The sequence below is a fragment of the Syngnathus scovelli genome, chromosome 5 (assembly GCF_024217435.2).
Source record: "Syngnathus scovelli strain Florida chromosome 5, RoL_Ssco_1.2, whole genome shotgun sequence".
NCBI lineage: Eukaryota > Metazoa > Chordata > Actinopteri > Syngnathiformes > Syngnathidae > Syngnathus > Syngnathus scovelli.
In genome coordinates, this window is record NC_090851.1 from 6,982,452 (window position 1) to 6,997,950 (window position 15,499).

The 15,499-nt window shown below is 37.3% G+C and overlaps 1 protein-coding gene across 2 annotated transcripts in view; it reads left to right on the top strand.

Annotated features, from left to right (window-relative positions):
• The window catches only part of ctnna2 (catenin (cadherin-associated protein), alpha 2), a 190,208-nt gene that overhangs the window by 135,808 nt on the left and 38,901 nt on the right, over positions 1-15,499 (top strand). For both annotated transcript variants that reach the window (XM_049719420.2, XM_049719419.1), the window contains exon 9: positions 60-212. In XM_049719420.2, coding sequence (XP_049575377.1) covers positions 60-212 — 153 coding nt within the window. The remainder of the gene's footprint in view (positions 1-59; positions 213-15,499) is intronic.

The window sequence follows — 15,499 nt, forward strand, 5'->3', positions numbered from 1 at the left end:
GAATGAATATTGTGAACTATTTGACCCACTCCCCTCACTCCATCTGTATTCTATTCCAGTTGAGAAAGGCAGTGATGGACCACATCTCAGACTCATTTCTGGAGACCAACGTCCCTCTGTTGGTGCTCATCGAAGCGGCCAAGAGTGGAAATGAGAAGGAGGTCAAGGAGTATGCCCAGGTGTTCCGTGAACATGCCAACAAGCTTGTGGAGGTCAGTCATAAATTATACATGTGCATACGTTCTCTCTATCTCCCCTTCACACACACAATAGCACACACACACACACACATTCGTATTCACTAGGAGCTATAGCATGTGCAAATATAGAATCAAGCTGGTCAGGGCATTTGGGACACAATTACAATTTTAACCGACGGAAGGCAATTCAAACAAGACCCATTGAAAAAGAACGAAAAGAAACTCAGCATCCTGACATGTATTAAGTGATGCATGGAGAGGCTGCTGCCAATTTGGCAAACTTTGCATAGCTTTGATAACCAGAATAAAGCTACTGCTTTCACGTGAGCCCGCAGAGATGAAATGATAGCAAATGTGAGCTTGACTAGACTTCATGCCACATACAGGTAAGCGTTGTGTAACTGCAGAGATCACTCTCTCCTACATCTTTTGCCATTTGTCCTTCTTTATTAAATATAACATGGTCATGATAATAATGCGGCATGTGACTAACTTTGATTGTTGTTGAGAAGCAGAAAATATCTACATGTACAATATTAACGTCATGTTGACCAACCATGTTAGTTAATGACCCATACTGGAAATTGGTTTGGCATCTCGCAACTTTTGGAACTTTGTGTTTATGATGATGGTCTCAGTTTGCCGAATCAACCCACTTTTGAAAAATTCCAGCAAATGCTGACGTTTGTGTGTCTTGATCATTTATTTTTAAAAGTCAATCGCAATTAGGCCCCATTTCCATATGACCCTTTTCCTGTATTACTAAGTGAAAAAGAATTCATGGTTAAATCCAGCTTTGTGGTTTCCATTAATATCCTTGTTAATGAAATTGCAAGTACTTTGTGATTATGCCACATCCCCATATACTTTTTTTTCTTTTAAGAATTTGAAAGTGAAACTTGAGCTTCACAAAGGTCTTCAAAAGGTTTTCAAAAGGCTTAAATGTAACTACTGTGTGATAAATTCCTCTGCCCTTGAGTAGGAGTTCCTTTTTGTTCTCATGGCCCATTCAAAGTAACCTTTTGCTTAACATACTGTCACTTAAGACGACTTGAGCTGGGAGTGATTTGAGTGACCTTTTGGTACACCCCAACTGTTTGCTGATGAGCTGAGATACCTGGCTGATGTCAACCTTGCACTTGGTCCTTTATGCCCGACCTTCAAACTTTATTCAACCAAGGACATCAGGCAGATGAAATCTACTATACTTTTTGTTGAATTCCTCAACTCTCAGAGTTTCTTTTTTTGTGGTTTTGTTAATTGTGATTTGTGGTTGAAGTCATTTGTGTAATCAAATGCAGATAGGTTTGTGCAGTGCCTTGAAAATATCATTATCATTTAAATGTTTTCACAATTTACAATCTTAAAATCACAAATTGACTGCAAATGATTTTGTGATCCAACAACACAAAGTACCAATTAATTATAATGATGCACGGTTTTCAAAATTTTAGGCAGATACAAATGTCAAAAAAGTGTGGAGTGCATTTGAGATGTCAAATGTGCCCTTTGATTCGAGTAGATGGGAATGACCTAAATAAGTCATTAGCATCTATGTACTGTATACATTTATAAAAAAATATGAGTGATTAGCACTCTAACCTCATGTTAAAGGTCTCATGATATCCCAGCATTTTTTCTTTAATTACTTTCCACTATCCTCAGTGCATTTTTCCTGTGGTGGATGGATATATGTATATCTATTCTTTCCATTCTTACACACCCACAATCACATTTCCATATATACTTTGCATCCTCATAACATTTTAGTAATGCAGCATGCCCAGCTTTCCATCAGTGCATTAGTACACTCTTTACTGATATGTTCTTATTATTAATTTAAGCACATGATGAATATCCAATCTTTTAAAAAGTCACCATGCTTCCTTTTTATTGCCACTGCAGGGAAAATGTGCATGTGCCAGAAATTCCTAGACTTAGAGAGGACGTTACGCTTCATCATTTTCTAACGTCAGAGTAAAAGTTTCCCTTGACCTTGACTTTGTCTTAGCCTTCCTCATAAAGTACAGTACTCTTGCAATACTTTCTATTGTAACGCTCCAATAAAAAATATTGAATCTTGAATCTTAGATAAATAGTGTGAGGAGTAAGTTTTGATACTACTTCATCTTTCTTTGTGGCTGAGCTCTTTAACACGGCAATGGAAATATTCATCCTCTATTTTACCTCATATTACCCTGGATGACCTTCCCATACAGGATTAATTGAACAAAATGTGTGACTGCTAATCTTTTATATACAAACTAAAATTGAACATTTTTGTTGTGGCCTTTTGAAGTTGTGTCAATAATGAAGAAATGGTATTGATATCAGACATATGGAGCACAAACCAATAAACACCCTCTTTATACAGACCAAATACATAAATTCAGACTTTTATCCCGATTACAAACACTGAGATCCTCAGTCGAGTTCCCTTTTGGTGTCTTTGTAATATCTCTGAGTCAGTACTTATGCCTCTGGGGTATTTGGTCATCAGCCCATTTTTTGAAGAAAAACAGCTGTGCTCCAGGATGCAATCAAACAATCTTTTAACCTCAATCTGACATTTAGAATCTTTTTGTTACATCTCTACTGTCTTTCACCACGAAAAATAAATTATTTTGCCACTAAGGATGTACTTATAAAAGACAGTCCCACATCCCAAAAGACAATTCCTGGCCCCATTATCGTCACAGAACGCAATGATTGATGGCAGTGTTTGTGACACATCAGACCAAACCTTTGTTGAGCAATTTGTACTTGGTTCTTCGACAAACCTAATGGCACAATTCCCCAAAAAGCTCTGCTCTGTAACAGTGATACAAACCAAGTGGCATTGAGATTCCCGTATTTTTTAAGATGTGACACAAAGTGCATTAAGCAAACGAGATTTGCGAAATCAGAGTAAAAGGGGAACATTTAGCGTATTTATGTTATGCCAAGTAGGATCTATAATACAGTACACAGTGAATCAGAAACCCTTAACTGTCATGAGCCTATGGGGGTTTAGTCATTTCACTTTAGATGCCCCATAATGTGTCTTTTATCTCTGAGTCATTTATTATCTTATATTTTTTAACATGAATAATGCCGTGACAACATCCATGTGTGTCAACGTGAAAATCATTGAGCTCGTCTTAGTTGACATACAGTGATTAATTTTGGGTTTATAATCTGAGGACACATTCATTTAATGAACATATTGAGGAAAAAAAAACACTATGACCTTGATTTCCTACAAATACAGTGCTAGGAATAATGTGTTTCAAATGAAACCTAATATTTGTAGATTGCATGGACAGAGTCCATTGGGTTTAGTTTCATCATCAGAGCCTTATGATGTTCTCCCCTCTGCAACCAACCTACAACTTTGGTTGCCAATTTCCTGCCTCCAAATTCCAAGATTTTCTTCTTGCTATGATCCTTCAGCCAGAGGACCACCTTCTAAAATTTCAGCGACCAATCTGGGCCCAGACTTGGTTTGCTGGTCCAATTTGTAACTTTATCGTCAAGCTCAGAGTGTCTTAAGAGAAAACCATCAATGCTGGATTTGAAAAATTAAGTCGTGTACCTGGCTATTTACCCTCACAGACAGGTTAAGTCGTTATCCTGAGTCTAGTCTCTCAACTAAAACTTCTTGTCACGTTGAGCTCTATTGATGACATTGTGGTTTGAGTGTTTCGACGCGCTGTGAAAATGCTCACAAGGCAAATGCGAGCATTTGAATGGGATCATGTGCGTCTCTAAGAGCACTTTGTTAAATTTTGTATATCTGTCGGACAGACAACCGCTACATGTCTGGTTAATAGCTGGCAATAGAAAGAAGAAAACTGCACCCAGAACCTTTTTATGGCTTCATAGTTTAGTTATGAAGGTAGGTTTTGAAAAGAGAATGTAGGTACATTTCATAATAAAAGATGTCTGTATTCATTTTTACGCTTAACAATACTTTGGCCTTCAACAACAATCATTGTTGGAGGGTTGCTTTTAATTATTCATTTCTATAAATGTCAATTTATGTCAAATGTGAATTCTGCTATTCACGCTCGGCCCCTCCTCCAAATTTGGTCATTTTATATTTTGTTCCTATGACATAGGTTAGTCTACTCTTGGCTCTGTTATTTTAAAGAAATGTTGGCCGGTCTAATGTTTGAAAATAGCTTGTCTCTTTGACATTGCAGTGTTAATGTCTCAGCAAATATGCCATATGTTTGTTGATCTGAAAAGTCATGGTTTTGGAAATGTGATATTTCTGCTCAACGCCAGCAGTAATGCCTCCCCCCTGAAAAATTAAACTTAATGTATTTTGAAAAAAAAAATGGCCTTACCATCTTGTTTTAATTGAATCAAAATTAATACTTTTTCAATCGTGACTTGTATGTCTTTCCCCCAAAAGATTAGAAAAACCCATCCCAAAGTCATGACTTCATCGCTTACACTGTTCATTTTGGGTCCCTGTGGTTTTGCTTCAGTCCTGTAGATTTATGTGTGTTTTACTGCTGTCAACTGTTAAACAATTCAAAATGATAAAGACATTTCAGCTCTCAGTTGACTGGAGTGCCAATAATAACAACATGCATTCATTATCAATTGTTTCATCCCATTGCTTACTACTGCTTGTGGCGTAAGCTATAGCAAGTTGTAATATCAACAACAACAAAAACTATTCCATTCATTTTAAATTCCTTATATGCTGGATTGCTAATGCACAAGTGAAATATATCTCAAAGGGCCTGCTCCACCACCTATCTCCATCTTCCCTGAAGAGAAAAGCCCCAGTTTGAGTGTTCACTCACATCATCAAAGGGCTTTTCTTTCTCATGTAATATTAACATGTGCTAAATAAGTGGCAAACAGCAGCAGCGGTGTTTACACAACATCGGCACCAACTTGCAAAGCCACATAGAGCGGCTGCCTTTGTATTCAAAGCTCAGGATGCTCTGACACCCATGGGAAGTGACAAGATTATAGTGTAGGCTCACTGTTTTACAAGTTGTCTAATTTCGGCGCACTGCATGATGCAGACGATTTATTAAGCTATTTTATGTAACGCTATGCATTGTAATTAGTAGATAACTTTGTGGTTGCTCGAGGGGAAAAAAGGGCAACGGCTAAAAAAAAAAACTTTAAATACCATAACGATGATACTCATATTGCTGGAAAATTGTGAATATTGTGGGGTTGTATAGCAATGGGTGGCTATTAAGGCCAGCATAGCCTTCCCTGCTATCCTCAACATCATCGTAAACACTGGAATAGACTCCCAACAGTCTGTTCACTTTAATTTGTTGCATTGCTTTTGGCTTTTTGGCTTTTGGCTTGGTGTATGTTAGATTTATTTTTCAGATTGGGCCTAAATGTGCTGCCATGTCAATTTAATCTGCCCATAACTTTCAGAGCCAGTAATGTTGGCCTTAAACTAGATTAGGAATTGGAGTGATTCTTTAATTAATCAAATTTTCAAATTCACGTTCTTCCAAATAAATTTTCAGACTTTTTCATTTCTACTAAACTAAACCATTGCCCTTGCATGTAAATGACCATGTGCTTGCGACTTTCTGTCACCAAATTAGCAGGTGCATTGGGAGTGAAGCTGATTTGTGTGCAGTATGACTCCAACCACGCAGGACTCGACTTGAAAATGAATTTGTACCCGTTTTTGCGGCAGGTGCACGGGTGCTTATCTACCAAAATAGCTCCCTCGTCTGTTAGCAGTTTAACTTTTTTTCCCTTGAATTAAAATCTGGTAATCAAAAGGCTTTTGAGGTGAAGTGGGCTGTCATCGCCAAATCAAATCTTCTGGATATTAGGCCCATTAATCACACAGTGCTTCATTTAGTCTTTTTTCTAGGTACATCTCTGAAGTGTGTCTGCATTAGAGAACAAGCAAGAGAGACCGGGGCCTTCATTTAGGAAGAGTGAGAGAAAGATAGAAAATGCTTGGTGGTGCAGAAGAAAAGCAATCAATTCTCATTATGGAAAATAGATCATCCCTCCTAATTAGAGCCGCGGCTTTTTACCACCGTACAAATGCTGAATAACGCAAGCTAAGGATGTCAGGCGCTGCCCACTGCTGACTAATTAGGTGAGTGAAGGGGGAAAAAGATGGTTTTGTCCCAGATAGTTCATTACCGCTAAAGTGCAATGGTTTGAACCAGTTATATGAGCTCTTCATAAATCGTGGTGCTTTTCACAAGGTATGTCTACCTTGCATTTGGTAGAAAGTCAAATTTGTTGAATACTTTGCAGTACTTAAAATAGAGCACAAATAAGCACAACCCAAAAGAACTGCAATACCAGATATATTTGACTGCCACCAAATACAATAGCTGCCCTTAAAACTATCAATGGTTAATATAATGGTTATGTTTTGGTAATAAAAAGTGTCTGCTTCTTTATATGCACCTACAGATTAGGTTAAAAAAATATTTGTATTGTTCACAATACATAAAAAAAATCGTACTGTTCACAATACATGAAAAAAAATCATATAAATGTTCCATATAGACAGAAAATAAAATAAATTGCTCTGCGGTGTTACAATATTGGCAGCAGTTAATATTTAATGGTTCTTACCACTTTCCTCATCCAATGGGAAATTCTAGTTTAAGATTGAATGAGCTTTTTGGGACCAAGTGGTATTCATCTCAATGTTCAATTCTAGTATAGTGAGGCATTTTTAAAAAAAATACAAATTAACTAACTAAAAATAAATCTATCAAGGATGCTACTAAAATTTCTACCCATAAAGCCTTAGTAGCTATTTTAGCTAACTGAAACAATCTGTATCCATGCAAAAAATAAATAAATAAAATTACAAACCTATTCTGTACGTGGATGTTGAATAAGTACTACTTGTTAACTACATTGCTTCAATATGTGTTCACTAGAATGTAGTGTAAAATGCAGTGCAATCCAGATGTAAATTATTATTCACGGTTAATTTAATCCATATGCATTCACCCACCTGGTGTTATTGCTTGACTGGTAGCTACAGTTTTTTTTTTTTTTTTTTTTTTTCCCCACACCTCATGGAAGGTAAATTGCTGTAGCTGTGGGGCATGATAAACCAAGTTGTCATGAGATGTTTGCTGATCTGTGGTATAATACAGTTTTTTCAAGGTACATTCCAGGTCATGTGTACGCTGTGATTCAGAAAGTGATTTACATTTACCACATTTTCTGCACTAACATCTAATTTGACGTAGCAAGAGAGAAATCTATTAGTTTGTTAGGCCCTCCTTTCTTTTTTTTTTTTTTTTTTGACCAATTTGAAAACAAAAACATCATACTTGGCATTAAAGAAAATGCTTCAAATTGCTGCATTGGAAGCAGACCCAGGGGGAAATGCATACAACTCTCCAATGTATAAAGCTGTATAAAATGCTATATGTGCTCCGGGGTGTGTTCATTGCACGTGCAAATGGATGCACTTAAATTTCATTTTTTCACGCTCAATTGCGCAAACATGGATATGTAAACATTCGGCTCGGCTGTGGCTATTTCGAGTACACTACACTAATGGATCACATGTTCAAATCAGCCAGCACTGAAGCTCATCAATCAACATCATTAAATATCAGAACATTGGAAGTGCATTTATACGCAAGGTTTCATTTGAAATTGCCTTTACAGAACACTTAACATTCCTCCATAAAGTGAGACATAATTCATCGGAATGTCATGAGTTACTTTTGTGTGCATGCAATCTGCCATAGCAGTTAGTTGCATGCATGTTTGCATATGACAAGCAAATCAGGCTAAAATGAAATCGCTGTTTGAATGCGGAGGTGGAGGTCTTCATTTGTATCATGCTTACTGTAAGAGCAACACTCGATGCTCTGATGTTTGTTAATTGGGCGACGAAGCATTGTTAATTTGACCAGTTGAAATTGAATGCGTAAATGCCTTTGCAACTGTCTTTCTATTCTTACATCCTGTTAATTGTGCATTACAATGAGATGAGGAGCCAACTGTTCCTTAGGTTTATATTAATATGAAGTTACAAGTTACATAGGCTTGCTGGACATAATGACATCACTATTCCTATACATGCACAAACACTTCTGGGCATATCGCTTGAAGAACCCCACTTGCCTCCACATGATGCATGTACATAGTATACATGTCACACATACTAACTTGCAAGTGCTGTCATGATTTATTCTGACTCAAATCCACAAATGTTGATCCAGCATTTGTTCTTAACAGCCAATTCGCATCTCAATTCAAGTCACCCCCGATTAGACATTTACGAAAGATCCCTCTTTTTTGCTCAATGTGTGGGATATTTCCACTCTTGACCCTATGCTGTTGTGGGCCAGCAGCTCTCCTATCTGACAGCCAACTTCTTGTGGCCATTTCCCTGGAGATTAGACTGAAGTGGACATCTCCAGTGAGACGGGGGCTAACAAACAGTCTTTGCTCCTGTGCCACATGTGACAAGTACACCACAGAGCAGTAACAATCCCTGCGGTGTCACAAAAAGAAGGAGATGTTTGTACTAGCTACTCTGCAAAGCTGAACTGAAGCATAGTCATTTGTCTCTGGCCCATTTTTAAGTGTACTGTATCTTGACTAGATGGGTTTGACTCACTGCAGAGCTCTAGTTTCATCTTTGAGCATCTAATCTCTTAAAATTAGTTTGTATGTAAAATGATCCATCCATCCATCCATCTTCTCCCGCTTATCCGGGGTCGGGTCGCGGGGGCAGCAGCTTCAGGAGGGACTCCCAGACTTCCCTCTCCCCAGCCACTTCATCCATAATGTTTAAACATACATCCTCATACTTTTTATGATGACACCAGCATTTTACGTCGTATACTGATGATGTCATTCGCAAGGGATGCATGCCGAATCAAGCCAGTCATGCTATTTTTTGTGGCCCAAGATAGTTTCAGTTTTTCAATTATTGTTTCAAAATGCATTTCATGCAATGAGAAAAATAATCAGAGTTAAAATTAGAAAAAATAAACAATTAAATAAATATGTACGTACTAAAATTTTCATTTATTTATTTATTTATTTGAACCTTATGTTGATGATTTAAAAATAGATACAACTCGTTAAACTGGGAATACCATTTATTTGTATATACAAGAGCTAGGCAGCAATGCACACAATACTGTCATCCTCTGAGCACAAAGCAAGTACACATAAAAATATTCTAAAATCGGCTGTATTGGTATTTTGCATTTTCATATTCACCCCATACCAAAAAAAACATTAATTTGGCTCATGTGGTTGATGGAGCGGGAAGAGAAGTGCAACAAAAATACAGGAAATGGTAAAATTTTGGGAGCATTTTAGAGTCGTGTGGGCAACATGTCGTGTCATCTTTGTCACACATGAACCATGCCACCCACCTTGTCTTGGGTCCTATGTGGCGTCTTTAATGTACCTTGGTTTCTGTTAATTATAGGTGCTGTCTGGCATTTTTATTACCATGGTGACAAGTAGATCCGTACACTAACTCGTGCCTGTATTGTTCCACATATTTAAAAAAAAAAACATGGTTCAGATTGCTTAAACATGTTAAAAACAAACAAAAATAGTTGGCAGATAATTGTGATGTGTTTGACAACACGTCAGTTGGAGATGATGTCTAGCATTCATGCTGTCCATTCGTCACCTCACCAATCCCTTAACAACCAACCGGAAAAAAAGTGTCCCGTTGCTATAGTGAGAATATCTCTGCACAATTGAAGCATATTACCCTGATGTACATATGAAGTTTCGATGGCCAACTTGTCATGCAATTCACATGGGTTGTTGCAGCTCCCAGCTGTCTCATGTCATCAATGCTCGAGCTGTTTTTGGATGCCCAAGGCAAACAGTCAGAGCTCCTCTGCACCCTTGTCCTTAAATTATTTTGGATAAAATGTAATGCATATAAAGCAGATCTATTTTTCCTGCTTTTTAAATCTATTTTAATGATCTTACATCTTAAGTTAGCCTACTAATCTTTGCCACAAAACACTTTGAATAGCAATGTTTAGTATCATCTAAAAAAATATAAATCTGAGACAATTATCATATTTTCTAAGATAGGTAAAGTCCCTCAAACTTTTCTTGAAGAATATTACTGAACAAGAGAAAAATGTCAACAATTTAACTCCAAATAGAAATAAAATTGTCAACATGTAATGGAAATCCAAGAAATATGTGCAACATGAAATATATTAAAAATCATGTGTAAAAATTAAGGAGACGTCTAACAGGTCTGATGTGCCATTGCTTTACGCTGAGGTTCAGGAGTGAACATTTCATTACCCAGGTAAAATGAATATTATTTGCCTATAATTTTATGAAAATATATTTCACATTAAGTTAAATAGTCTTTTTTAATTTGGGTTGACAGATTGCACACACTTGATGGAATAGAAACACAAAATTTTGGTTTGCTGCTGGTGGATAATTTAGCTATTTAGTCATTGCATAAATGTGAGGATGACTCATGGATATTGACTATTTTATTTGAAAGTAATCTTCAAACAAGGATTTATTTTCATCATTAAAATGACTCAATACATGGTGGAATATGTTCACAATCATGCTTATACTCTGCACCTCACTTAAGATGTCAGAATCGTTTTGGCGCTGGGTGTTTATTTTCCTGTAGGAGATGGTCCAAATTGGTTTGAGTATTTGAAGTTGCCGACCTCCAGTCTAAGCAATATTTTTATAGCCTATTTGTACCCAATTTGTTTTCTTAGCTAAACTGGCATAAATACTCTGCTAAATTGCTAGGATTTAGGCCATAAAATTACACTTTGAAATGTGAACATCTGCTCCCTTTGTTTGTGTTCTTTTTCTGTTGGGTAGTTATATAAAAGCACATTTCTTCTAATTAGTTATCTAACAAAACTATGTTGTGATTATTTTTTTAGTCATTGTATACTTAAATATCTGCTTGCCGTTATTTATTTCAAAATCATTCATTGATTACTTTGTTGCTAAATTGATTTAGGGGAGCATTCTTGCAGTTTTCTCTAATTGCGATGGAGCCTGAGATAAAGATAATTTTACACAAATTGATATGAATGAAACTCTTTCATAAACGGACTTTTTAAGAGCTCACAGTATCTCATCATTATTTTGCATTTCTGCACTGTCACTTGCAAATGTGGTGGGTGACTTGCTTCAGTAACTATGGAAACCATTGCAGTTGTTACAGTCTCTTAAATTTGTCATCCATTGCTGTCATCGTGCCTGAATGCATAGTTCCATGCTAAGTGAAAAGTGGAGTCAATGGAGACAAGCGAGGCCCGCTAAGCTGCTCTTAGTCACAGTGCATTGTCATTTGATTAATGGGGTAGAAGAAGCCATCCACTCACTTACCAGGGGGGGTCTTATCTTCATATCTCAATCATGTTGCTTGAGTGTTTTGCGCTAGGACTCCCAACTGATGCAACATACGTTATACACGGGACATATACATTTATTTAAAAAAAATGTTTAGCGGCGTTCGCCGTCCATTGTACTTTGGTTTAACACATCAAATTTTCTTATTTTTAAAAGCAACTCAGCTTGAGGGAGGAAGCAAATATGATCCTCAGTATGGCTTAAAGATAATGAAGAGTGAGTTCAAACCAGTACTTTGACTTACTAAGTTGTTAGTGAAGAACATACTGGCTCTCAAAAGGCACATGGTCATCTTGACAAGTCACAATGACCTCTCGACGCTTACTAGTGAACACTACTGAAATGCTCTCATGGTGCTCTCAATATTGTTTTTTTCATGCTCACACACTATTCTGAAATGTGCTCTCAGACGCAACTAAAAATCTTTTCACATGGCAAACAGAATTGAATTCCATCTGAAATCACGTGGCAATCAAATGAAAAAAAAGTTCCTTATATCCTTTGGCGAGCTTGCCAACAAACACCATAGGAAGCTGTCGGAAGCCTGAGCTATGGTAGCCCGTAATGGTTAAACAGATATGGCACAATGAATTTTGCAGGCTCTTCTCACCTTAAACTTTGATTTCAAATAGAGGGTCGTTAAATCGCGTAAGCTGGTGAGTTTGAAACCCCCCGTCTAAACTGTCTGCAAGTGTGGTTGTGACTATTTACTTAACTAGCGACCAGTCCAGTCCACACCTCTCTTCTCCCCAAATTGATAAACCTTTAATCCAGAAAAACATGTGTTCGTGGCTATGATTGAAAATATGTAGTGTATTTGTGATTACATTTAAATCCATGTTATTAACTTTCCCATAGTCATTAAGGTTTCATTATGCTATAAGTTTTAAATTTGCTATTACTGTGCCGTAAAAGTAAAGAGCCTCGCAGATGTTCTTGTGATGAAGCATATAAATTCTTAGTCAAAACACCACAATTCTGCGTGGAAGTCTGCTTATGCTCCATTGAGTTAATTCTGATATTAGGAATGGCTTGTAAAGTGCAAATATGGAAGACAGACGTTGCACAACGAGGAGAGAACTGCATAGACTGCAAGTTTCCAGATTTTAATTGCTTCACTATTTCCAAACACTTACTACGATCTTTTGTTTTGTTTGGGTAGCAAAGATTTCTGGTCGGGCTCCTTGGTGCCATGAAGAGCCATTTAGTACAAATACCATGGCTGAGCCTGTCACTTTCTTAACCGAATTTTGTTATTGCTATGATTATGATCTATTTATTTTCTCCATTATGTCAATTATCTGCCGAGTAGTTTTTTTTTTTTCTTTCAGATAACGAGGGAGTGTTTGTTTGATAGTGCGTATGCATGTTGCATGACAGCAATAAAAAAAAAAAGAAATTCAGTCCCTGAAGTTCTGGTATCACTGTCTTCAGTTCTCACGTAAAAGAAAATGATTCCATACGGTCTGAAACTTTACCGTTAAAGCCTTTAGAATATTGTCAGTTCAAAATGTAGCTTGATATCATGCTTACACTTTGTACTTCATTAAAAACGGGCCTAAAAAAGTGTTTTGAAATTGAGTCATTGTAAAGCTTTGATTGTTTTAATCAAGTTCCCACACTATGAAGTATATTGGTCACTGTTATCTTATTCATGTTTTGTATATTTGTGGAGCCTAGCATTGAGTAAATTAGGTCATTGATTTTACGTTTGTTTTAAAAATAAAAATGGTTCCAATACTTTTGATGGGTTTATGGTGTATTTGAGGTTTTTTATTAATATTTAGAAATGTTGTCACTGTATAATACCACTAACAGTGATAATTCAATTCATGATCACAAAAATATTTATATGTTCAGTCTAAAATCACTCAGGTGATAGTAGTAGTAATAGTTTTTTACAATATCACTGGGACAGTCACTCTCTTATCGATCATTTTTTGTTTAATAAATTGACCCATATTAGGTTAAATTATTAGTCTGATAATTAAGAAGGAAAAAAATGCAAACTTTGTAAACTATGATGCAGAAATGGATTCAGCCATCATATCACTTCTGTTGAGACTGGATACTATAAATAATAGTTATCTGACACTTTATCAGTCCTCGTAGTCATTAATATGAAAAATATGATCAGCATCACGATTATAAATGTAGCTTGGTGTCAGTATAGGTTGAACAGAAGGCCTCCTTTTGAATATCCAATTACCCAGTGCAGTAACAACACTCCTGGGATGGCAGCTGTGAAACTGCCCTGATCACGACTCCTACAGCCTGCCTTCTGTTTTATATGTGTTATGGAAATAGCCTTAAATGCTGCAGGCTGCGTTCCGGCTGCTCGTAAGGCAGAAGCATTAAGGCCACTGTTTCCGATAGAGGCGGCGTGTTTTAATGAGTTCTTCATACAAAACAGCTTTTTCAAGGTGGAAAGTGAAGATTGAAAGTCTTATTTACTGTGGAAATGTTCAAGCATTCCTCCCTAAGGAGCAATGCTTCTTAGAGTCTTCCAACTCCTACTGTTTTATGCTAGTATCAATTCCATATTTGTAATATACATTTTATATAGTGCATCATCACCACATTGGAAGGCACCCGAAAAAGATTTGTTGTTCCGATGCCCAAAATCGCAACAACATATTTTCAACTCAGCTTGTTTGTGGACCGTCTGATGGGATACATATTTAATGTTGTTGTGTTTCTTTATTTTTTTTCCTAAGGATAGGCACACTAATCAAGCGCTTAAATAATTCATTACTATATCGCAAGTTGATTGTGTGCAATAAGTGCTGATCAATCTTGTCGTGAACAGTCGAGGAAGAATTGAGTACACGTGTTGATGTGACCACAATAGGCACTCTTAAGTTAGTCCCATGTGCTATAAATTCTACAGGAAAATCAACCTTCAAAAGATCTTAAATTATTCTGCTCATAGCTCATCATTTGCCATCTGCTAACAAAAAAACAAAAACATAACTTGTTTGTTCCCCCTGTAGTTGATAAAGAAAACGGAGTCAAATGTCCATCACATATTTCAAAGCAACACCTACATTTTGCTGAGTCACACCTTTCGAAATGTTGACGTAAAACAAGTTTCTGGCCCATTTTATGATTGCTCGAAGTGTGTATTTCATAGAAAGATGTTACATAAAACATTTCTTGGTGTGCTATTATTTTTTATTGTTTTGTGTTTCAACATTTTCTTATCTCTTTGCATTTGAATTTTCGGAGAAGAGGCTGCACTAAATGAACTGCCCCGCAGCATTATATGGTATATATTTTATTTATATTGAAGTATGTGATTGGCCGGCATACCCCACCTCTACTCCAATGACAGCTGGGATAAGCTCCAACCCGCCCAGGTTACAATAAGCCATTCAAAAAAAAATTATGTATGGATATTCAGTAAAGTGTCTCGGTGGCGCACTGGGTCTCGGTGGCGCACTGGGTAGCACGTCCGCCTCACAGTTAGGAGGGTGCGGGTTCGATTCCACCTCCGGCCCTCCCTGTGCGGAGTTTGCATGTTCTCCCCGGGCCCGCGTGGGTTTTCTCCAGGCACTCCGGTTTCCTCCCACATTCCAAAAACATGCTTGGTAGGCCGATTGAAGACTCCAAATTGTCCCTAGGTGTGAGTGTGAGTGCGATTGGTTGTCTGTCTCTGTGTGCCCTGCGATTGGCTGGCAACCAGTTCAGGGTGTCCCCCGCCTCCTGCCCGATGACGGCTGGGATAGGCTCCAGCACGCCCGCGACCCCCGTGGGGACTAAGCGGTTCAGAAAATGGATGGATGGATGGATATTCAGTAAAGTAATATAAATCAAAATTAGCTGCATTTGCTACAAATCAAAACATTAGCTGCACGCTAGCTGCTCATATTATTGACAGAAAGTTTATTTCAAATCATAATTAAAGGACGACTATTTCATGTTGCAGACAG